General features: G+C 33.5%; 1 protein-coding gene across 2 annotated transcripts in view; it reads left to right on the top strand.

The window, feature by feature from the left end:
- Positions 1–26,290, top strand: part of LOC149423229 (leucine-rich melanocyte differentiation-associated protein-like) — a 39,015-nt gene that overhangs the window by 3,921 nt on the left and 8,804 nt on the right. Inside the window, exons 1-4 of one of the 2 annotated variants that reach the window (XM_089632921.1) lie at positions 16,151–16,412; positions 17,253–17,338; positions 19,190–19,331; positions 25,083–25,222. In XM_089632921.1, coding sequence (XP_089489047.1) covers positions 16,302–16,412; positions 17,253–17,338; positions 19,190–19,331; positions 25,083–25,222 — 479 coding nt within the window. In that variant the 5' untranslated portion in view covers positions 16,151–16,301. Of the gene's footprint in view, positions 1–16,150; positions 16,413–17,252; positions 17,339–19,189; positions 19,332–25,082; positions 25,223–26,290 lie in introns of those variants that run through there. The other variant, XM_089632920.1, reaches the window with a different exon arrangement.

The raw sequence follows: 26,290 nt of genomic DNA, 5'->3' as shown, positions 1-26,290 counted from the left end.
TTTGCCGATTTTAACAAAATTAACATATAAATTCATCTTCTCTCACTCCAAATTTGAAATGATGGCCTAGAACAGGGGCCTCCAAACTACGGCCCGCGGGCCGTATCCGGCCCGCCAGTGCCTTCTATCCGGCCCGCGACATCTTATGACCAGTGTCATCAAGGACCCGCGACAGCTAATGGCTAAGACCTTGCTCAGAAGGGGCGAAAACTCCGCGAATTTTTTCGTGCGAATAAATAAATATGCTCGTTGGCGAGGTACTTGGCACCGATACATTGCGTCCACAAGTATCGCGCGAATATATCAAGAGGATTTTTTTGAAAAATCTTTATTTGATTCGCAATGATATCAAGGTCTGAGAAACGAGTATCAAAAATTATCTTCAAAGCTACATTATCTAAAGCTATATTTTCATCCCTGAAAATTCTATTGTCTACCCCCCCCCCCCCCCCCCCTCCCTAGGACAGAAAATATGGGTGTCTAGAAATTAAAACGGTTTTGGCCCTCTGAACTCACTGGAGTAGTTAATGTGGCCCTCCGGCTGAAAAGTTTGGAGACCCCTGGCCTAGAACACCCTTGAATGATTACTGCCAGAAATTTTTGGATTGTGTTCAGGTTATGTATGTACTTAGATACAGCAGATCCCCATCCTATAATTGCATATTCAATACGAGTTAGTTAGTTCATGAGCTCTTTAGTCATAACTAATAACATTTGTTTTTTCAGGCAGGAACGAAATCAATTGATCGCGTCCTATAGATGAATTAATTAAGTCTACGGATCGTGTGATATGATGGTGTCTACGGATGATACGATACGATATCTTTCAATTCTACGAGCTTAGTTAGTATACCTCCATTCGTTAAAAGCCAGATATTTTGCAACCGACTTATATTCTGACCGTGCTCGCAGAGATCGCTAACTGGCCATAGATGACGGAATTCGTCAATATCATATTGACATAAGGCTTCATCCATCGTCCGTGCTAGACCTCCTGAAATGTCGCCAGTTTTGACGATTCTTGTCAGCTCTCACCAAATGACCAAACCAATCCGAAGCGGGTTGTTCTTTTTAGATCTTCAAGCAATTTCATCTCTAACCAAGGACACTATCAGATGATGTTGGAATTACACAATTCCGGCATGTATAATTAATCAAAAAATGAACAAACCCGATTTTTTTTTTCAGAATAATATTATCATTAGCAGGACGGGTTCTAATAATGTATAACTTTTGAAAAAACTGGTAGGTTATAATCGTTTGTATTAAAATATCTTTTAACTTTGGGTTCTTTAAAGTTATCGTAGTTCTTCTTCTGAGAATTTGAATGATTAATTTATGTACGCCAAATTCATCGGAAATATCTACTTACTGTACAAAATCAAATACGTTTACTTGAGATCATTTATTACTATAAACAACGAACATTGTTTACATCATTAATTGCATCGTTATTATTGATAAGCTATTATTTATTATGGTCTCTCGGGGTCTAATAACAGTTAATTCATTCCTCATTACATCACTTTAACCTATGTGTAAACTGTCGGCCAAAGCCGAAAGCATCAGGTCAAATCAATTCCAATCGTTGTTATCTGTTGTTAATTCATGCAATCATTTCTTCGAGTTCAAGTAAATTATTTATGTGAAATATTATTTACTAAATTGTGTTTTTGCGGAAGTATTCAACAAAGCTATCTCCCAATTGTAACTTCCAATTTAATATTGCGTTTTGGCGAACCTCACATCAGCCAAAGAGTGTTTGTTCTTGCTCGGCAACACACGTAGATTTTTAAATATTAATATATTTAAATATTGAAGACAATATTAGTGATTTCTAAACGAAAATCTGAAACAGAAAAATCAGAAAAGGATACGGTCACATCTAGGACTCGAACCCAGGACCCTTGTCTTTCCGGGACACTGCTCCACCAACTGAGCTAATGGGACCCTATTCCCCTCGGTCACTTTTAACTGTATCATACTTCGAATAAGAACTACCAACATTGTCTTCATTTTTTCACCGCACATTTTTATTGGTAACTATCTTTATGTATGATCGCAAGATTCAACCCGAACTAAATGCAATCTAGACAGCGTCTTCAGTTAAAAGTGACCGAGGGGGATAGGGTCCCATTAGCTCAGTTGGTGGAGCAGTGTCCCGGAAAGACAAGGGTCCTGGGTTCGAGTCCTAGATGTGACCGTATCCTTTTCTGATTTTTCTGTTTCAGATTTTCGTTTAGAAATCACTAATATTTTCTTCAATATTTAAATATTACAATTTGAGGTTTTACTCAATAAATTTATTCCGAAAAATAAATATTAAAATATTTGAAAAAAACTACGCATGTCATTTAAATCAAGGTCACCCAACATTAAGCGGTTTGCATAAACCAGTTTTGAATGTATTTTGGTTATTCCATCTACGCGTGCACACTGTCTCAAATATCTATACAATAACCTCTTCCTCAATTACAATAAATTTAAAAGAAATGTAAATGTCGGTATCTCAGTTCTATACGGAAACAACTCAAAATACTTAATTAGAATTTTGAATTCCTTTAGAATTCCATTTACTATTTTTTAATATGTAGGTAAATCAAATTCAGTAATATTAATTTTACTTTTTATTATTGTGACAGCTGTTTCGGCGTTCCAGTCCATTTTCAAATTGCTATTTGCTCCTGCGTAGATGTTGCCAATTTAATTTTTTTTTTAAACATTTTTAGCCAATTATTCCACAAAATATTAAGTTGATTATTTGTTTGCGCAAGTACATACGCAATATGAATAAATAGTTTTGTTTGTACACTCAAGTACAATGTTGTATCGGTGATTCAATCCAACCCATTAACTTATTTTTTTAAATTTATTGTTTCACCTTAGCTGATAAGTAAGAATAAAGGTATGCGAGATAAATGAGAGCTCATTATTCAGTATTAAGAGAATTTAAAGAGTAATAAAGAAGTCTTATCAAGGTAAAGATGATAATAAATATGTGTATGCCAAAGAGTGCGTATGAACTTTTGACATGCAACATAATATTTTTTTGATATGTCATTCAGCCATGTCAATGGCCCGTCCATTGATTTGATGTGTTGTATACAAAGATATGTTCTTCTAATATCTTTGGTTGTATATGATATCAGTTACATAAATAATATTGTGTTATGTAATACGAATTTCGTGGTTCCATGAACTCAACACGATGACAATTCAATACACCTTTAAAAAGTGAAATGAAGTCATTAAAATCGATGAAAAAAACTAACATATAAACCTAAGCTACTTAAATTAGTATTTATATCACTTTTTAAAGTTGCTTTTAGTTATCATTTTGATGAGTTATCCAGTCATCGCATCGTGATGTCTTTATTATGCCTACATAGGGTTTACCCTAGTTATTTGAAGTTCACTGAAGAGGTGCGTACTTTGTTACGTTGATTTTGAATTAATTGAGAAAGTCTTACCACAGTACTAAAACTTCACACCTTCTTTGACGGCCCCTGTGGTCGAGGGGTTAGTCTCTCTACTATCAATACGGAGGTCGCGGGTTCAAATCTATATTTAATTAATTATTTCATCAACTGCAGTTATGTGCATTTTCTCAGTATCGCTCAGGTGAACGACCACCATTCAGAATTGAAACGATTCTTTAAATGGCTTTAGGCGTATTTGATGACCAGATCTGAATAGACAGGAACTTCCACCAACATCCTCTTCCCCATCTCCTCCGCCTCACCAGTATATTCAGCCTCGCAACATACCGCCAATTGTGGATGCCGCAGTCTAAATTGAAAGTTTTGATTTACACAAAAAATTGTAGTTGGTTAATAAAAAAAACTTGCATGATTGTTTTTCCGTTCACGGGGTTTGTTATTTTCAAACGTTGTGTTTTCCGGTGGAATTTAAAAAAACTTCATATCAATAGTTAAGAACCAAGATGTCTTTTTACTTTTATAACTAGAGGGTTTTCTTATAGTCTAACGTATAAGCAATTATGTTTGCTTGCTAATAATATCAAAAGTGTTGTGTAGTGGATCAAATATCATCACAATTATTCTGAAAAACACAAAGAGCGGCGGGTTAATAATAGTAGTTCTGTGAATAGTAAGTGAATTCTTTGTTAGGTTAATACTAGTAGTTCTGTGAACAGTAAGTGACTTCTTCGTTAGGTTAATACTAGTAGTTCTGTGAACAGTAAGTGACTTCTTCGTTTGGTTAATACTAGAAGTTTTGTGAACAGTAAGTGACTTCTTCGTTTGGTTAGTACTAGTAGTTCTGTGAACAGTAGTAGATATACCTTGCATCCAAAAAAACATGTTTTCAATTTTCTCTTATTTAATGAATCTAATTAATTAATTAAAATTTCCTCTGAAAGCACAAGATTTTTAAGCAGATACTTAAATACATACCTAATTAATCATAATCCGTAAATATTTTAATATTTCAAATAAGGAATTATACAATTTGTCCAATTAAATGTTACCATCTCAACAACAATTACTTTTTCAAACTTTCTTCAGGCCGGTAGGTAACAAATTACTGATTATTTCGATTTGGCATCTCGTAGTATGCAACAAGGCCACCATGTTGAACCGGAACCGGAACGTAACAAAAATTTACAGATAGATGAAATGTTCGCTATGCTCAGTCAATTACTTTCTAAATAGATTTTTAAATGTCTATTGCTATCTGAAAGTAATTAGTCTGTCAAATAAATAATATACACGGGTTAAGGCGGATGTAAAACCAGCGACGCGACGAGGGTAACTTTAAACCCGCGGTTAACCTCACTCTGAGGGAAGTGAAATTACTGTAAGTAATCCAAAGTAGAACAGTTTATCAGAAAATAGTAAAGTAATAATCATCTTGCTGCTGAGGTTGTGGTGTGTATAAAATTAATGTCACGCGTGAAAAAACTTTAGCGTATTATTTTTATATCATTGAAGAAGAAGATAATACAGGGTTTTCCAATAAGAGGTGTTATTTTGAAATTCAATCGTAAAAGATCAATGGTTTCGTTACTTGTGTGGCACGTAGCGCCGTCTTGTTGAAAGTAAACGTTGTCCAGGTCAATACCATCCAATTCCGGCCATAAAAAATCATTAATCATCTCTCGATAGCGCAATCCATTCACCGTAACTGTTGTTCCAGTCTCATTTTCGAAAAAGTAAGGTCCAATGACTTCGCCGGACCATAAACCGCACCAAACAGTCACACGTTGTGGATAGAGAGGCTTTTCAACAATAACTCTTGGGTTTTCCGAGCCCCAGATGTGACAAGTTTGCTTGTTGACGAAGCCATCTAGGTGGAAATGGGCCTCATCACTCAAGATGATTTGCATTTGATTCACTCAAGTGAATTTTAATAACTTCAATGCATTTTTGAAGCCAACACCGTGATAATATACTTTTATTTTATTGAAATTTTTTCAGGAAACCTATTACTCACACGTTAAGGGCCTGCAATCCCGCTTTTAACTAGATTTCCAATAATTTGAAGAGATTCTTAGTAAATTAACAATACCCATTACTCTCTGTGTAGGTTAGGTTGATAGATTACTTTTTTCATCGCTTTTAATGACTATATCACTTTTTAAAGGTGTATTGAATTGTCATTGTTTAATTATTATGGAATCCCATTTGGGGATTCTGTAATGATCTTTTTGAGGAAAGGAAGGAGTGAATCTGGGCCTTGTAGAAAGGAAAGACCCATGTTGTAGGAGGGAGGAAACAATGAAGCCGGCATGCATTAATATGATATAGTCCTTATAGAGCGGTGAGATCCTCGTCTCTAAACACAGAGATGAGTGTTCTGTGAGAGGAAAACAAAATACCTCTTTTATTTTAATTCGAGACACAATTTTCATCTCTTTGTTAAACTCAAACTAAAAACCTCTTATAGATTCATAGTTTGGGTTAAATAAAAGAAGAAAAAAATTAACCTAAAACTGTAATTTCAAAAATAATGCCCTCAAAGGTTCTAATTGGTCGATGCCTCCAAGTGAACAAGCAATTTTGAGATTAACAGAATAACTATTAAAAATAATTATTTTCCATCTTCCCCAACGTAAATGGTTGTCTTTTATAGTAATGAAGTTTTATCAAAGTGTTAATTCAAAAACGTGTTATTAAATTTAATATAATATTTTTTAAATAAGAAAGTTATTACTTTTAATTATAATTATGTATATATAACAACCAGTGAAAGTTTAAAATAGATAATTAATATATTTTTTCAAAGTTGATTGATTCAACATATTTCCAGTTTTTTGATATAACCTGACTAACAATTTTATCGTCAGTTCCCGAAGTAAGATAAAATTGACCTTAATTCAAGCCTAACAGACATGGGGCCACAATATGATGTTATCGGTTTCACTTCGAGAAAAGGTTTGAAAAGGTTTTGAAAAATAGATTATCTGCATCGATTAAGAAAAAGATAAGATTAAGAAAACACAATATGATCAAATATTTGATTTTTATTAATGGCGTAGTTTCTACTTGTCAAATGTCAAAAAATGACAGCTTCAAAAGTAACATCTACCGAAATAGCGGGCTATTCAAAATAACACCTCTTATTGGAAAACCCTGTACTTATAAATCTAAATGAAAAATGAAACAGAACAAGACACAGAAAATTAAAAAAATTAACGGTTATAACTAGGAATCGAACCCAGGATCTCTTACCGTGACAGGCATCTTAAACCACTAGACCATTGTAACCTCAAATTCAGAATTAACAATATCATCTTGCAACTAATTTTTCCTATATTTTTGGCAGCTCCTTTTTATTATTTTGTGTTTTTTTTATAATTAAACATACTGATTCGATTGTCGGTGCATGCATGCGTGATGTGAAGTATTCCTGCGTAATTCAAAGACTTCGTTTTTGAACTAGGAACTGATCACATCAGAAAATCATTGATAAAAGTAGTTACCAAAATTATTTTATTTAAAAAAATATAAATGTAAACTACTAAAAAATATATTTTTCCAATAGAAATGTGTGAACGCGTAAAGAAAACAACTTTAAAAAAATCTAGTATTATAGCTAAGATTATCTGTGACAGTTTCACTCGATTAACTTTTTTGCTTTCTTATAAAATTATTAACAAAAAAAATAAAAACTACTTTTGTGCTTGAAATCGAACGTTTCTAGACTCCGTTTGTCAAGCGATTTTAATGCCTATTATCTACAATATAAGGTATACCAAGAATATACACATTTTTTGTAAAAAAGAAACGTACCCAAAATACGATACCCAGATTCACATCAATAATATATCAACAACTCGTAAACACCCCCAGTAAAGGTTCTCCTAGTGAGATACTATGTAATAACGATGTTCACGTTACATTTTCTGATTTATAAATTAGATTACTTGGGTGATGTACAGTACTTGTCTAACAAGGAAGGTCTGTAGAGAGCAGGCGAATAATATAATACATGGATGTATTTATTTATTTACTGCATTTATAAGCCCATGGGGCTTTTACATTGGGTACATTTAAATGTTTACAATTCTGTACACAAGGGTTATAAACGATGGTTGCAAAAAACAATTTCTTATAGCGCGTGTACACGTTCGTCCGATGCAATGGGCCAACGCGTTGGTCCAACGTGTACAGGATGACTTGGCGGTCAACCCAATCATTGTCGGTTTTCGTAAACTCATCAAAGGATCTTACGGCCAACCCGCCAAGAGCGTTCATATGTTGGCGCGATCCTCAGTTCGCAATACGCAATCGCATTCAGCGGAGGCGATCGTGTTATTGCGTTAGTGATTATTTACGTTTACGATTTATATTGATTAATAATTTTACATGCTGTACAGATAAATAATAGTGATAATTTCCACGTCCATTCAGATTTGACGGCCTCTGTGATCAAGGGGTAAGGCTCTCGACTAGAAAGCCGAAGGTCGCGAGTTCAAATCTTTGTAGGAGAGGAATCGGCGAGGTTGCTACATAATTTGCTTGTGAATGGTAATATTAAAACAGGTCCTTATGCCTAGTATGTCGAGAAGGTACTCTTAAATTTACCAGAATCAGAAGTTCACAACAGTCAGACTCTGAATTTCCAATTTTGAAAAAGAAGCATAGTACATATGCAGTACATTTACAGTACGTACCATTCATACTTGACACTACGTCATATTATACATATTCTACGCCTACATAATATATTATTAATTTATCTTGGTTATATATTTTAAGTGAACTGTAAACATTATGGTGCACATATTACTCTGCACGGGGCGCGCTTATTCTTATCAATTCTAGTATAATTCTTGTTTAATTTATACTTACCTATCTTGTCTCTAATCAGTTGCTCGAGAGGTTGGTTACTTCTAAATTCTTATCAATAATTTATGAAGTGACATAATCGAGTTGAATTGCACGTGAGACAATTTATTACTATCTTCGTTATTTTATAATGTTCCTTGAGAACCTACGTTTTGGAAAAACATTTTTACAGATAACGAACGATTTGTCACTTTTACTTTCCAGGTATGCAGATACAAAATATGTTTCATGTGTATTTCATTTTTTTAATGTCCCAATTAAATATTGGTTATAAATTGTAAAGATAATAAAGTTCAATGGAAATATATTTTGCATTTTTTTAATATTATTTATTTGAGATTTTTATCCAGCGGGACCAGAAGAATAGTGCAATCTCAGTCTGCCATATTATAGGATATATATTTATACAACTATTACATTGAAGATAAAAATAAAAACAGTGACAAATAATTATTTTTCTCAGAGTCTCCTATGTGGGGTTAGAGTAAACCTCCTGACACACTAAAAAAATAGTTCGACGATTTATTTTGGAAAAAAATAGATATATTACAAATAAAATGACTAATAAAAATAAAATGATCGGTAAATCAATCAAATATTTAAAGAAGGTCATATCAAGAGTCAGAGGTAACAGTAGAAGTATATGTATGAGATGGTATGAGACGATGAATGAATGTGAATAAATTAAGTAGTGTGCGCCGATCTCTCATATATGACTACCCCTCCGAGGAATGGTTAGTCAGTTTGTTAGTTAGGTACCACAATTTCCCAAACCGTGTGAAATTCCTAAAAATTTCTCTTGATGTTACAAATTTATCAATAGCTACACTTGCATACATCAACATTTATTTTACTTTTAGCCTTTTGTATACCAGACAGCTCTGTGCCACAGTCAGCACTTTTGGAGCTTCGCTTGTAAATGTGTCCTTGTAACGGAAATTAAATGCCGTCGAAGAGTATAACAATCATAGCCCCTTGGGCAAACTATTCAAGCACCACCTCAAGAAAGTATTAATTTCAATCATGGTTAGGACCGAAAACGAAAAAAAATATTATAAACATAGATTTGGTTATATAGAAAAAGATATGTGGCACGAAAAACTACCTTAACCTACAATTTTAAGAGTAGGTTACATGATATTGAGAGACGTTTTGCCTGAGCCAAATCAGTAGTCTTTCAAAAAAAATACATCGAATCCACCAGAATATGGAACACAACTAGAAGATGGAACATGGAATTTGACCAAGAATTCGAGAATCCCTGTAATATGTAAATGATCATGAAACCACCTAAAGGTTATATAGGTCACAAATACCGCGTTGAGCGGGCCATGCAGAAATAATTTTGTGACATCATCGAAGATCATGACTAAGTGGGTTTCCCAGTGGAAACAACTCGAGGCAGAGAAATGAACTGACTGCGTGGAATGGTAAGTCTTGAGGACATGACTTTAATCATGAACTTGGAATCCTTGTAATTGAGCATAAAACCACCTCAAGGTTGGGTAAGTTGCAAGTACCGCAATGAGCTGGCAATGCAGAATGAATGCCAAATGACGTGAGACTAAAGATCATCATCAAGTAGTTGTCCCAGTGGAAAAAACCCGAGGCGGAGGAAGAAAGGAGTGGACTATATGTGGAAGAACATTGGGACAGAATGGTAAATCCTGAGTACTGGAAAAGAATGACAATGAATGAAAGAAGACCAGAGTAGGAGAACATTTTTGGAAAAGGCTAAAACCTTCGGATTGATTTAGCGACATTCAAAATACACAGCCTAATTTGCTGATAGGATAAATAATTTTGCAAAAACATGATCTTTGATCAAGGGTTGAAATAACAAAATGCAAACGAAGAATACCCCTTATACAAAAGCTCATTATTTGTAACGATATTATGAGAAAATGTGGATTCTATAAACAATAAAATTATTAACCACCGATTGTTTTATCGCCTATGTTAGAGCCGATATAAATTTTATAAAGAAGCTGTAAACCAAAATGTCTTTCGAGAAAGCTGCGATACAAAATATAATGGTGCAATTAAATTGGATGCCATTTTTTTATTGCGTCTTTATTCATCTGTCATAAAATTCACTGTATTCGCCGTATTTTGAAGTTACGGGGTGTTTACTTGTTGGTAACATGGTTCCATAGTTTCCCCGCGTGTTTGTCTTCATTCCAACAAAGCGGGGCATAAATTAAACACTAGCAATAATTGCACAATTTGGTGGTGTTAAATTTTTAGGCCTCTATATCGTATTAATTTATTACTTAAAAATTCTTGACTCCATTTTTGTTTCCGAATGTCACTATCTCATTAATAGGAAGCTACATTACAAAAATGTGTATATTCTTGGAATAGCTTATATTGTAGGTAATAGGCATTAAAATAGCTTGACAAACGGAGTATAGAAACGTTGAAGCACCAAACTGGTTTTTATTTATTTTGTAAATAATTTTATAAGAAAGCAAAAAAGTTAACCAAGTGAAACTGTCACAGATAATCTTAGCTATAATACTGTATTTTTTAGTATTTTTAAGTTGTTTTCTTTATTCGTTCATACACTTCCATTGAAAAAATATATTTTTTTAGTTGTTTACATTTATATTTTTTATTAAGTAATTTATTATTTTATTTGTATTCTACTCAAACGAAACGGTAGGAAAACCTTCAATTTATCTAAAGCATATTTTTCGGTATTTATATTGTACACCAATTCGTTATAAAGATTAATCAAAATAGTGATTTAGAATTAAGCTTCGCCTTAAGTCTTAAAACAAACGTTTGATTGCTTTAAGAAATTGCATGAGAATGAGAAACAGCCTTTCTTTCAAAAATCGATAGAAATCTGTTTTGTCAGCAAAAGCTCTGGCGTCATAACATTTACACAGCTTTTCCGTCTGGATTTTTTAACTGATCTAACTGATTATAGACCTGTTTGTTGCATATATGTCAATCGAAATCATGGGCCAAGGTTACTAGTAAGGCTTTATCCATAGATAGTGTGAACAAAATACGAGGTAATTTATGTGGACATTATAATACATTGTATTTATGTGTTAGATACAGGATTACGTCCGTCACCACAGCACAAGTACCTGTAGTATGTCACGATGTACTAGACGTGCGCAGTGGGTAATGTGTTGTGTAGGTAATGTAGGCATTTGATATTGTGCAGTTCTCAGCATTGATTGAAAACCTGCGATCCTCGGTAAATCCATGCTAAATTCAGATGTATAATAAATACTCTTACATCTACGACTAAATACGATACAATTGTACCACCCAGGCAGGAGCACTCATGTTCCGTTGCGACCGATACACCACGGAAACTTATTTGTTAAGACTGGGAACACGTGCTCTGAGGATGGGAAGGAGTTTGGAGTTTAATTGACCGGTATACATTGCCTTATAAACCAATATTGGAATTTAGGATGGGCAGGAATAAAGGAATTGATTGAGCATTATTTTTTCCCTCTTTATGTCTTCCGTCTTCTTGTCTCTGAAGATAACTAGATGTGCCTTTTATACAAAATTGAAAATAAATGTTCCATTTAGCTCAACAGCCCAGCGCTCTGTCTCACTTTTTTACTATTTTTTATAGTGAATACCTCACAAGAGTCCCAACTGCTCCCGTCTGGAGCCAGTGAGACTATGGCATCCCCAGTTGGGGGATGTTGTGAGGCTGAAGGTAAGTGGGAAAGGGAAAGAGGAAGGTGGGGAAGTACCTGGCTATTCAGATCTAGTCACTAAACACGGCTAAAGCCATTTGGAGCAACGTTTCAATTCTGAATGGTGGTCTTACACCAGGGCGATACTGGTAGTATCTTCCACTCTGAAGATACTACCAGTATACCTGACATCACCCCATTTGAAGTAGATCTTCACCCCATTTGAATTTCGTACACAGTTTTGTATCTGAACTTACAGCCCCGATTGGGCAAATATTTATTTATTTATTTATTCAAACGCCATAAAATGGCTTTTACAATACATTGATAATCGAATTACAAGCATACAGTGGTACACGGGATAATAATAGAATAAATTACAGAAACAATAAATGTGTTTCTAAAACACTATTGCAAGTGATGCAGTTATTAATATAAGTGCATTAAGACAATGCATAATTCAAAAGAAATATATACCAGTGTAACAATAGTTGAACTAATTTATACTAGGCTTGTGTAAGACCTGTCATAAGTCGAAGTATGAGATGTCTATTATAATAGTCAGTAGTGAATTTATTGCTACCCAAAATTAATTGTACTTGGAATAGCTGACCAGGTATCGCAACTTGGCATTAACAATTCAAGGCTGTCAGCGATTCAATGATACTTATGTTAATAAAATAATACATATGTTAGCTAACATTATAAGATATCTGAAGTAAATAGTTTAGATGTAGCAAAATATGATATAGGAGCCATGCAGAAGAATATTATCATTCCTGACAAATTAGGGTCACGAAACGCGCACACAAGGCATTTCTTGGTTTTTTATTAGACCTCTTCACTGAGGGGCCCAACGCCAAAGGCGGGCTACAAATAGTTTGATTATTTTTTTGGAGTTATTGGAAGCAAACTATAATTGCCAACCCCTGATACCTAGAATGTTAATTGATCCACAGTTAGGTACCTGGTTGAGCTGATGCGACCGACATCGAGCTCAGTGGTTCGCGGCTCTCTTACTATAATAATATCGTATACCAAGTCCACCTTCGAAATAAAAGTAAATAGTAAATAAAAGTAATAAATAAAGTACTGAACGTTTCGTTTTAAATATCAACCATTTGAAAATAAACTTAACTTTAGATAGCAATCGGGCTAAATATTGTTGTGCATAATAAAAACTAATAATATCGATTGTCATTGTTTATGGCTTTTACTCTTTCTTAGCAATCTAAACAAAGTGTAAAGAGGTGAAGCAAGAACTAAAATATTGAGTGACAATATTAAATAAATTTTGAAAAATCTGGCTTGGAGTTGTAGATAAGAAAATAATTAGTGCTTAAATAGGGGAAATGACAATTTTTTATAATTTTTTAAAAATCTAGCTTGGAGTCGCAAGGAAATAAATAACGCTTAAATAGGGGAAATGACAATATAAACTTTTGTTCAAATCTGGCTTGGAGTTGTAGATAAGGAAATAAATCATGCTAAAATAGGTTAAATGACAATATGAAATATTTTGAATAATCTAGCTTGGAGTTTTAATAAAACAAGTAATACTAAAATAGGGGAAGTGACAATTTTATATAAATTTTGAAAAATGTGGCTTGTAGATAATGAAATAAATAATGCTAAAACAGAGGAACATTTAAGTAACTTAAATAAGGGAGAAACCAAGTGGCATAATAAATTTTAAATATATTTTGAATAATATAGCTTGGAATCGTAAGGAAATAAATAATACTATAATAGGGGAAGTGACAATTTTAAATACACTTGAAAAATGTAGCTTGGAGTTGTAAGAAAATAAATAATGCTAAAATAGGGGAAGTGACAATTTTATATAAATTTTAAATAATGCTAGAACAGGGGAACATTTAAGTAACTTAAATAAGGGAGAAACCAAGTGGCATAATATAATTGTTTAAACGTACATGGGACAGAAATATTTTTTTGTCTACAAATGTAAGAAAACTTTTTGATTGTTGATGCCATAATCATAATGCACTGTTTTGATATAAAAGTGTTTTTTTGCAAAAACGCTGACCCTGTTTATGTTAATAGTTATTCTGATAAATAATTAATGAACATACTAATGCTCACACACCTTCGTCCCTGATACACTGAAGTACGTATGTCTCATGCATTCCATGCAACGAACACAATCTTTTCAAAAAACGTCGACATTATATTCAAAGGGGACTGTTAGTTGAAAGGCTTTCGGGGATGTTCAGATCACTGAACGTTAATTTAGAGGGCTATCCCCAACACCGAGTGAATTGATCAATGTATAAACTACCCCTCTGTGTACATTTCAAATTTATTCCAACTACATAATTATTAGTATTTACTTTTAACAACTTTATATCATATTATAATAATAAAACGTTGACAATCATTTACAGGCTCAGAAACGATATGATCCATAAATATTTACCAAGTAATATTATGTACTTACCACGTTAATGTTCACAATAATTATTCTAAGATAAGTTGTAGTGATTTTAGGCTTGCTGAAACTAAACTTACGAGCACCCAAAACCTCGTGTTTTACAAAGGTCAAAAACTTTAAATTGCCTTCCAAAAGCCGTAAAGGAAGCCACATATATTGGAACTTTTCGTAGACTATGTCGTGCTGAGTATGTTAAAAAACATAATATGATTAAAAAAAACTCTATTTTATACAATTTTACAAATATTAAACTAGTTACGATTATAACTAACCTCCTTCAGGACCGTTTTAATATACACTGACAGAAAGGACATTTATATACAAAGATTTAGCAATAAGGAAATATATAATGTCGATCCACAAATATGTTGCTTTCTTCGATTACTTAAAAAATATATGCTTATAGTTTAGTTTAGTTTAGTTAGTTTCAAAAACTTTTTAATAGCCTTCCAAAAGTCGTTAAGCAAGCCACAAGTCTTTGCACATTTCGTAAGATATTTCAGGCTGAATATGATAAATAATTATTAGATTAAATTTTATTTATGTAGGTTAGTTTCAATGTATCTTTATTTTTTAGTTTCTATTTTTGTTCAATGTACCTACTTCTTGTTAGTTTATTGTGAAACGTGCCCTTTCCTAATATGCATATATAAAATATTACATACATCTAAATAACATTGAAAAACAAAAACTAAAATAACTTGCGGTCGGAAAATATTAAAAAGCGCTGTTTTGACTGCCTTTAAAAATAAGTTATGTAAAGCACCCTTGAGGTGATTGAATCATTCACTAAACATGTTAATAATCAATCATTAAACATACCTGTTAATAATCATTCATTAAACATTCTATGAACATACATACCTGTTAATAATCATTCATTAAACATTCTACAAACATACATACCTGAAGATTCTATAAACATACATACCTGTTAATAATCATTCATTAAACATTCTATAAACATACATACCTATTCAATGAATAATTTGTCGACTTTGTGAGTTATAATTAGCATAACCCTTTTGGACACCGGATTAAAATTATATAATTACTGATTGGATTTAAATCTAAAAAAAATGACCTCAATGAAATCAACGACTCACACAATTATTTCATTTCTACCATTCAAACGAAAAATGATTTCAATATAGAAAGGTAAAAATGGAATCAAATTATGCAAGGCATAAAACATATCATATTTTGTTTTACAGAATTGTTTTTCAACAATTATCATTATTCTGAAATTACGCGAAATTAGCTTATTTCACAATGAAATTTATTCAACGAATAAAACTGCTCTTGATGAGCTTCTCGAAAAAAAAATATCAAGTTTTAAAATGAATGTGACTATCTGACCAGCCGTTAGTATCAACAGTTTTTAAGGTGTTGTTTGAAAATTATCTTATGTGAATAATTAAAGTGCGATCGTCAGACAAAGTGTAAGGAATAAATTTATTTGAAAACATTATTCATGGGTTTCTGTTGGAATTTGTATATTATGTAATATCTGTTAACTGGTTTTGAGTGTTCGGAACTTGCTGAAGTGTGTCGTTGTTGAAGATTGCCCAGTTACAACTTAAAAAAATGCTTAGAGTGAAAATCTGTACGTGTCTATTTGGACGAATAATAATTAATACAACTGAAAAAAGTATGCAGGATTAGAAATTCATAAAAATACAACTTTTAAAGTCTGTAAAAGTTTTTTCTAAAGTTTGACGCTTTAATAATTGTTGAGACTTTGCACTCTGCGACATTTAAACTTTCACCCAAGATTTTCGACTGCAATTAAATTATCTGCATTGGAGACTCTACAAGTGGAACAATGAGCCTTATTTTATACGATATTATCACTATAGCATTATGCCCTTAGGGGTCAGTCAATACAAGTGTTTGGTAAGAGTAGAGACTCGAAGAGGAAGGAGGTTCCGAAGATCACAATTGTGTCTGCAATTTGACCATTCTAGTGCACAGGTACAACTTTTTCAACAATTTCTCTCCGAATATATCCTCCCAGTTCAATCGATTCTACATTTGGATTCGCGATCACACATTCTTGGGTTTACCACACATACAGAGATCTAATTTTTACAGCATTCAGTCTACTTTAATTCTTCCTCCTCCAGTTTCATGCCTCCCATCCCATACATCAGGGTAGGTATCAGGTTTCCATTGTGGACTGCTAGCTTTCAAGTAAAAAACAAAATGGTATTCAACTTCTGGGGTTCCGCTGAGCCTAATTTAAGCTTTTTTCGAAGTTTTCGTTTTGTACACATTATAATACATTCCTTGTCTTTAAAATCAATTAAAATTTGCTGCCCCTGGACTTTTCTCCTTCCCACTCTTTACTTATTTCTTATTGATTACTTCTTTCCCTTGATCAACACACCATCCCGCCATCGCCAGATACCATGATTACATAATCATTATTATTAACATACTTGTTCAATTCGTCGCTTGGTATGTGTTACTACGTTAGTGTTAAATACTGTCAATAAATTTAGTTACACTATTTCTTCGCGGATTATCGTTAATTTGTATTTAAGACATGTAAATGATTAAAAATACTAATTTCGGTCGTGATTCTGTCGGTAACTCCGGTTCATTGAACTAAAGAATTTTTGCTTTGAAATTATGTTTCTTTTTCAACATAGGAAATGTTGTGTTTGGAGAGATATTGCGATAAGCGATCATGTACCTTCCTATATTTTATGGAGAACATGAATAAATAAGCACATAACATACCCACAAAACACATATTTATATTGTCATTAACAGTTTTAAACAAGTTTCACACTTTTTCTTTGATTTCAGCTGAGTTACAGTGGACAAGACTGCAAAAGGATTCCACCTGCCTTAAATAAGATGTTTGGAGACAAGGTAGAATGTCTGGATCTGAGGTAATTGCAACTTTATATCTTTTATTTATAAAAATTCAGCCTGTGTATGTTTGCGCTCGCAAAACTCGAAAAGTATGAGTCGACCGATATCGCTGAAAATTTCTTAGTTTGTTCTTATTAGTGCCAGGAGTGTTTTTTGTTGGTTGGTTTGAATGGCAGAAGAAGTCAGGGACGCCCGAGGAATACTTCGCGCAATATCTCTGCACTGAAATGATGTCCGATGTAATGTAGTTTTTTAACAGTAACATTGTGGTGTACAGTAAAGCTGCCGACAGACGTAGCTATAAAAGATCAAAAGTTATTTGGCTTGGCGTATTTCGGCATATCGCTCGCCATACATTTCAATTGGAAATGTACGGCGAGCGATATGCCGAAATACGCCAAGCCAAATATCTTTTGATCTTTTATAGCTACGTCTGTCGGCCCCATAATGAATGTTGGAAAAAGACGAAGACGCCCGAGAAAGACTTTAGCAATAGCGATGCATTGCGGGGTCCATTCAATTAGTTGTATAGATAGAGTCAGCTTTGGCGTTCGAAGTATGAGCCACGCATATCGGATCATTGTGCAATGTGAGATATTTCGGGCATCACTTGGTTACAAGATACAGGTCTCCCGCGATAACTTCAAAATGCCGACATGCACCCTGCGATATTGTACAATTCTTAATACTGGAAAATATAGGGAAATCAATGGTATAACCTTTCATCTGTAAGTTGGGTTTTACCGTAATCAATAGTCCTTTAAATTAAATTATTAATATTAAAAACTCGTGGAGCATTTGACGGTGGCGCTCGGCTGCCGGTCACCTTCGACTCGTCCGTTGAGTTCGTTCGCGGTCGGGAGGATTCGGGCGACATCGACAGCCGCCACACCCCAACTTACCGCACGGGAAGAACATTTCTCACTGATATTGCAAGGAATGTAGACTCCATTTACATATTTAACTCAATGGGTCCACTATCTTATAATATATAAATATTATTGTTTTGATACAAATCTGCAGTTTTAATTCGAGATTAATGAAAAATTTTCAGACTTGACCTTCAAAATAAGCGAAAGGTCAATGTCTACATGAGATTTCTAAAAACTACCCCTATCCACAATTTTACTCCTTAAAGCAGAATTTTAATGCAAAACGATGAATTTTTGAACTAAATGAATTAAAGGAAAATTTCGTTGAACTCGATGCCTTATTTGCCTGCTTTATGTATAATAGAAATTGATAAATGTTCACATTTACGTACTTAGATCTGTATAAAAGTTAAATAAATAGGTAGATATATAATGTGAAAGAGCTATTTTTATGTTTAATTTTTTAGAGTAACTTAATAAATAAAACCTCAAATTGTAGTATGTAATTATTGAAGACAATATTAGTGATTCCTAAACGAAAATCTGAAACAGGAAAATATACGGTCACATCTAGGACTCGAACCCAGGACCCTTGCCTTGCCGGGGCAACTGAGCTAATGGGACCCTATCTCCTTCGATCATATTTAAATGTGTCATACTTCGAATAAGAACTATAACATCGTCTTAATTTTTCTCATATGCAATCTAGACAGTGTATTTAGATAAATATATCTTATTTTTATTTTATGTGCGACATCCATTGATTTTTTCTGCAAGTCTAACGCTAATATTGTCTTCAATAATTAAATATTACATTTTGAAGTTTTACTCATTAAGTAATTCCAAAAAATAAATATTCATCCTAATCACTATCACTGGTGTAAGTCAGATAAGTCTCTGAACACATTGAGTATATTTAAGTACAAGTGAGTTATGAAAATGGGTGTGGTAGGAAGCCCTACTTGCTGTAATAATTATTTATTTTATATTTTTTAGTTTCAACAGCCTGGTATCCCTAGACGGACTCAATGGCTTCCCATCTCTACGAGATCTGATCCTAGATAATAATCGCTTGGTAGATGTCCGTCCTTTACCAAGTCTGCCTTGCTTGCAGACACTATCTCTTAACAATAATTTGGTAAGTAACTATAATAATGTATTAACAATATTCACTTTGAGGGATATATTACATCTTTAAAATTGTGTCTTTCCCTTTTTCCTAATGATGTCACTGGCCCCTAGGTCCATGGGACCCGCTCTAGTGTGAGCCGACAGTCATTAGTTCAGAACCCCGAGACAGTCACGCTTGAGCGGGTTTCATTGGCCCCCCGATCCATGCGACGATGAGACCTGCTCAAGTGTGAGCCGAAAGTCATTAGTTCAGAACCCCGAGACAGTCACACTTAAGCGGGTTTCATTGGCCCCCCGATCCATGAGACGATGAGACCCGCTCAAGTGTGAGCCGAAAGTCATCAGTTCAGAACCCCGAGACAGTCACACTTGAGCGGGTTTCATTGGCCCCCCGATCCATGAGACGATGAGACCCGATCAAGTGTGTGCCGAAAGTCACCCATTTTTAGCGAACCACTAAGGGTGACCTATGACAAAGGTGTCGGTTAGCCAACGAATGGTTCCCGGAGGGCTATCCATACCCACCTCCCAAATCGAAACAATTTATTGCACAACTTACAATTAGACATTTTATATCAAAGTTACATATTTTAGATTTAGTAGGTACACCAAAGTATATATTCAAATGTTTTTACTAAATTAGTTCTGTGTTGATAGTTATTTTCATAGTTTATTGCCAATTCAGGGGTTAATTGGTTAAAATATCGTAATTTATTATGACTTATTACTCATTTAATTTAATTTAATTTATTATTAACATTTGGTAAGCTATGTTTATATAATAAAACTGTGATAGATTTCACTATTTTAATGTAATTTATTAGAAATCAAACTGAAACATGATTATTGTAGAAAGCAATCACTTTGTGGTTTGACATATTTAATAAAATAAAATACTTTTTTGTTTTAAAACCACGATATTTATTAATTTAAGAACCGACCGGTTTCGCTTTTCTTAAGCATCATCAGGGTACAAATTAATACAGTATTAATTTGTACCCTGATGATGCTTAAGAAAAGCGAAACCGGTCGGTTCTTAAATTAATAAATATCGTGGTTTTAAAACAAAAAAGTATTTTATTTTATTTTATGAAACATGATTATTAAATAAATGCACAATTTTAATTTTGGGTAAAATCAATTTGCAATTGCAAACGCTACAATAAAAAAAATGGAACTAAGACTAGATGAAATTGAATATACATCAAATCTGCACTACCTAGAAATTGCAGGAATTCCACAAAAAAATGGTGAACAACTGGAGGAAATTATAAAAAAAGTCGCATCTGCAGCTGGAGTTCAAATCAAACACGCTGATATAAACAATGTGACCAGAACTACAGACCGAAGACTTAATGCTCCGCCAAAAATCCTAGTAAAATTTACAGAAATTAAACTAAAAGAAATCCTTCTATCTAAAAAAAGAGAAATGGACCTTAATTTACTAAAGGATTTGACAAACGAAAAAGTGTACATAGGTGAAGTAATAAGTCCCTACAAAAAAGAGTTGCTTTGGAAAGCAAAGCAACTAGCCAAAGAAAAAAATTATGAATTTGTTTGGATCAAAAATGGGAAAATAATGGTTCGTAAAGGTCATGATCAAAAAATTTTGTACGTAAATCATCTGGACGACCTCGATAAATTAATATAACAAATCACTTACTTGAACACACCAAACTGAAATACCTACTGAGAACATGGATAAGGAAACAATAACTACAAACAAACCAGATGAACTGCTAACTCTTAAAAACAATTTTAATATTTTAAATAAAAATATACGAAGTATCAACAAAAACTTCGATGAACTTCAAATACTAATTAAGAATCTAAAAATTAATCTTGATATAATTATCCTCACTGAGTGCTGGATAAAGGATAAATATTCACCCTTACATATTAATAATTACACCTCATATGCAACCAATTTGAATTACACAAAAAATGATGGTGTGATAGTGTACATTAAAGATGACACTAAAACTGAAGTCAATGAAATAAAATTCCCAAATGCAAACTGTTTGAAAATCAAAGTGGGTGATGAAACCACTATATTAGCTCTGTATCGATCACCAGCTACAACTAATATTAATCAGTTTCTTGAAACGCTTTCTAATGAACTCAATCTTCTAAAAAACAAAAAAAATGTCTTCCTCATCGGAGATATAAATATTGACATACTAGAAAACGGTCATCCAAATAGAACTGATTATCTGCAAACACTGGCGGCCCACGGACTTGAAAGTTTGATAAATAAACCTACGCGTGTTACAAATGACAGCAAATCTTGCATCGACCACATATTCAGTAAGACTGTTAAACCAACCAACTCTATCATATTCACCTCTACTATAACCGACCACTATACAACAATTTTATCTATTACAAAAAAGAAAATACAAAGATCGCAGCCCTACCCAATTATCGTGCAGAAGACAGAAACCATATGGAATGAAGTAAAACAACAATTACTAAATACAAACTGGATAAACCTACTGGAGAACCTTGATACAAATAGTGCCTGGAGTAAATTCATTGAATATATAACTCATACCATCATGTCAAATACCAAATCAATAGAAAAAAAGATTTCACATAAAAATCAACATCTTAAACCATGGATAACCCAAAGCGTTATAAATTGCATTAGAAAAAGAGATGAACTACACAGGAAAGTTAGTTTAAATCCTTGTGATATTTTTATACAACGATATTATAAAAGATACAGAAATATTTGCAAAAATGTTGTACGCAATGTCAAAGAAAATTATTATAAGAAAAAAATAGACGAATGTAACAATGACCCACGCAAATTATGGAAGATCATTAATGAAATTACAAGTGCAAAATCATCCCATAACAAAAGCATAGATGAACTAACAATTGAAAATACCCAAATCTCTTTCGAAAAGCATCCGGACAAAGTTCTCGAATACGTAAACGAATTTTTTACAAATATAGGGTCAAAATTGGCAAAGCAAATCAAACATCCAAAAACTAGCATTTTACCAGAAGAAAAGGAATGTATGAACCAGATAGATAAATTAAAGTTAACTAATGTAACCAATACTGAAATCAGAAACGCAATTGTATCCCTCAATGTTAATAAATCATCGGGAAATGATATAATCTCAAATAAAACAATAAAACAACTCCAAAATGAACTGACCTTCCCTTTGACATACTTGGTCAATCTGTCTATATCTACAAATGTATTCCCCTCATGCCTTAAAAAAGCAACAGTTATACCTATACATAAAAGTGGTAACAAAAAGGATATATATAACTACCGACCCATAAGTCTCTTAAGCTCCTTTTCAAAAATCTTGGAAACTGTAATGAAGAAGCAAATTGTTCATTTTCTTGAACAAAACAAATTATTATCACCATCCCAATATGGCTTTAGGGAAAATCTAAGCACCAATGATGCCATAGAAAATCTAACAAGCATAGCCATAAAAAACATAGATGAAGGGAAAAAGTGTTTGGCTTTATTCATAGATCTTCAAAAAGCTTTTGACACAATAGACCATAAAATATTACTAACTAAGCTAAAAAAAATAGGAATGGCCGAAACAACAATGAACTTATTAGAGTCATATATAACAGGGCGAGAACAACAAGTACAAATTGGCAAACAAAAGAGCAAACTACTATCTTTAAACTATGGCGTCCCTCAAGGAAGTATACTGGGACCGATCCTATTCATTACCTATATCAACGATTTAACTAACCTTACCATTAAAGGAAACATAATCAGTTTTGCTGATGATACTGTTTTATTATTTCAAGAAGAAAATTGGACGGATACATTTAATGAGGCTGAAAAGGGGCTTAGTGCACTTCAAAATTGGCTTAAAATCAACTCGCTTACCCTTAATATAAGCAAAACAAAATATATAACATTTTCAATAAACGCAAGGAGCCAACCAATAAAATCACTAGAACTAAAACTACACGAATGCCATGGAAATAATATACAATGTTACTGCCCCGTCATCGAAAAAACACAAAACATAAAATATCTCGGAGTAATAATCGACGAAAATCTTAGATGGGACCTACACATCAAAGGTATTACGGAAAAACTCACAAGCCTTATATATTTCTTTAAAAATCTAAGAAACGTATTAAATAAAAAGGATATGAAAAAGGTCTACTACGCATTATGTCATTCTCGAATTGAATATGGAATCATAGGATGGGGATCTGCTACACATACGTACCTACACAACCTGAATACGATTCAAAAAGGAATCATAAAGACCATATTGAAAGTACCAATTAGAACGCCTTCAATTGAAATATTCAATTCCTTTGACGTACCAAATGTACAGCAAATATATGCCAAAAATATATTATTGAAGCTCTTCAAAAATAACAAATCCTCTACTAGACTGTGTATGCATAACACTAGATCGAACAAAAATGATATAAAAAATATTCCAAGTTATAAAACCACATTCGGACAAAGAAACTATACATACTTTGCAACAAAACTCCATAACATCCTTCCCCAAGACATAAAACTAATAAAAAATCCTAATGAATACAAATCATTAATAAAAATATGGCTGAAAGAGGTCAATGAAAAAACCCTAATGAAAACACTAAAAACGATATAGAAGACACTAAAAACGACATAGAAGACACTAAAAACGACATAGAAGACAAATAAACCATATTTAAATAACTTTAGTCCGCCTCGGCACAGGACCCCCTAGTGAGGAGGACTAAGAAATACAATATTTTATACTTAATTTCACCATTATATTTTGTATGTAACAATTATTTTATATAGTCGCTAAAATAAAAAAATAAAAAAAAATAAAAAAATTATGACACGTATTTTCAGCACTTCAACAATATAGTAAGACTGTGTAATAAACTTTTAAAACTTTATGCGTTCATTGAGGAAACAGGTTACACGTGTATACCTATTACGTCTAAAAGGAACGTAATACCATAGATAAAAAATAAATTTAAATAAAATAAAATACAATAATAAAGGCGATAATGAAAAAATAAGCAAATATGATATATTTTAAGGAACAGTTGTATAATTATGTGATGAAGTGTGTATTGCATATAATTGTAAGTCATTATTTTACGATATAAATTGTTTGTAATATTGCCTTTTTTGTTCCTCAATCTATTTTTTTAATTCTGCATGTGATTTTTTTTGTTTCATTATTTGCAATTTGGCATATTCACTTCTGCCCTAGTAACTAATAAATTCGGACTTCTCAAGTGTTGTCAGCAGATGAATATATTACTTTGTTTTTTTTTACTTTATCGCAACGGTTCGAACAAACAATAATAATTATAATGTTTTCTTTTGTATTTAATTTTTTCCTACGGTCCACATACAATGTGTCCGAAAACTCGTAGTGCAAGAGGGAAACTGGTGAATCTACATCACGTAGCCTCGTAGCCTGTCAACCCTTCGGGTCGGTAAGGGTAGGGAAACGATAAGGAATCGACATAAACCGAAGACCGTACGCAGAAAAACCTGCAAACCGTGGCGAACTTTACTTTTCCACGCAGGGTCGTACAGCACTAGGTATATGTCGATTCCTTACCGGACCGTGGGACAGCGGGCATGGAGAACAAAAAACTTTTTCGATCTGGGCATTTTTTTTTTTAATTTTGACGCATTTTAAAAGTCATTAAACACCAGATATAAAACTCCTAACAACCATTTTTTTAATAACCAATTACTTGACTGGATGATAAACATTTTTTGACATCATTTCAGATAACAAACATGGATGCATTACTGATTCGAATATCCGAACAACTTCCCAATCTCACGTACCTTAGCCTCCTTGGTAACCCTTCATGTCCTGACCAGCTCTCCGATAGAGAGAAGGATGATGCCGACTACCAGCGATATAGGTAATTACTAACTATCCACACCTGCAGTCCACAATATAATACATTAAATTAATTGAGCATGAGCATGATTTTTTGCTTGAATTTCTAATGCAATAATTTTTTTAACTTTCTTTCTATTTTCGAGATCGCAGCTATTTTTAAGACACCTACAGTATTATTAAAGTGAATCAGTGTGTATAATATAATATCAGTGAATTTGAAACTTTTTTAAAACCAGAAAAGTTATTGTTCTAAATTTACATTTGTCTTTGTCTCTTTACAATAAATCGATTGTGATGATTGTGACATTTCGCGGAATTTAACAAGTACCTACTGTATCCGAAACTGCTTACGAATTACAGCTTCATGTGGATTGTAAATAATTTTAATATTGTAAATAGATGAAAGGAAATTAAATGGTGTTTGCTGGAATTGGGTGATAAGTGTATGTAGGAATGACCAAGGTATGGAAGGAAGGAAAACGGGATGAACAATCACTTACCACTGTGTCTCTGCGAAGGGGCACACAACACAACCATGGGCATCGGCAGGAGGGAAGGGGGGGAAGGTTTTAAGTATTTTCAGTATATTTACCCTAATTTATTTTGACTACTTCCTTGTTCCTTCTCTGTAAGCTCTATCAAAATCTCCCTCCTCGATTGGAAGATGGCGTCGCCCCTGAACACACCCACAATATAGTGAGTTCCACCGCGATACTTCGAGGTAATTGTTGTCACAACAAACCGAATGAGTACTACGATATAATGTACTTCCCTGACATTCAAATTCCTTCTTTTTACTAAAAACTGAGATTTTTTACCATTTATTTCAATTTGGGAGGCGGGTTTGGTTACCGCCGTCCCGGGAAACATTTGTTGTATAACCAACACCCCTGCCATAGGTAATCCCGAGTGATTCGCTACGTTTGGTGATTTGGTGATAGCAGGGGCGAGGTGTGTTCATGATACGTCTGCACACCAGTTGCGTGGCATGCCAGATCGGGAAAGGCTGGTTTGGGGATACCCTTTGACCTCTCCAACTATTCACTCGACCCATCGCCTTGCTCTACAGTGGGAGGGATATATTCAT

The sequence above is a fragment of the Hesperophylax consimilis genome, chromosome 6, assembly GCF_061612785.1.
Source record: "Hesperophylax consimilis isolate HC1 chromosome 6, BYU_Hcon_1.0, whole genome shotgun sequence".
Taxonomy (NCBI): Eukaryota; Metazoa; Arthropoda; class Insecta; order Trichoptera; family Limnephilidae; genus Hesperophylax; species Hesperophylax consimilis.
This window is presented reverse-complemented; position numbering and strand designations above follow the sequence as displayed.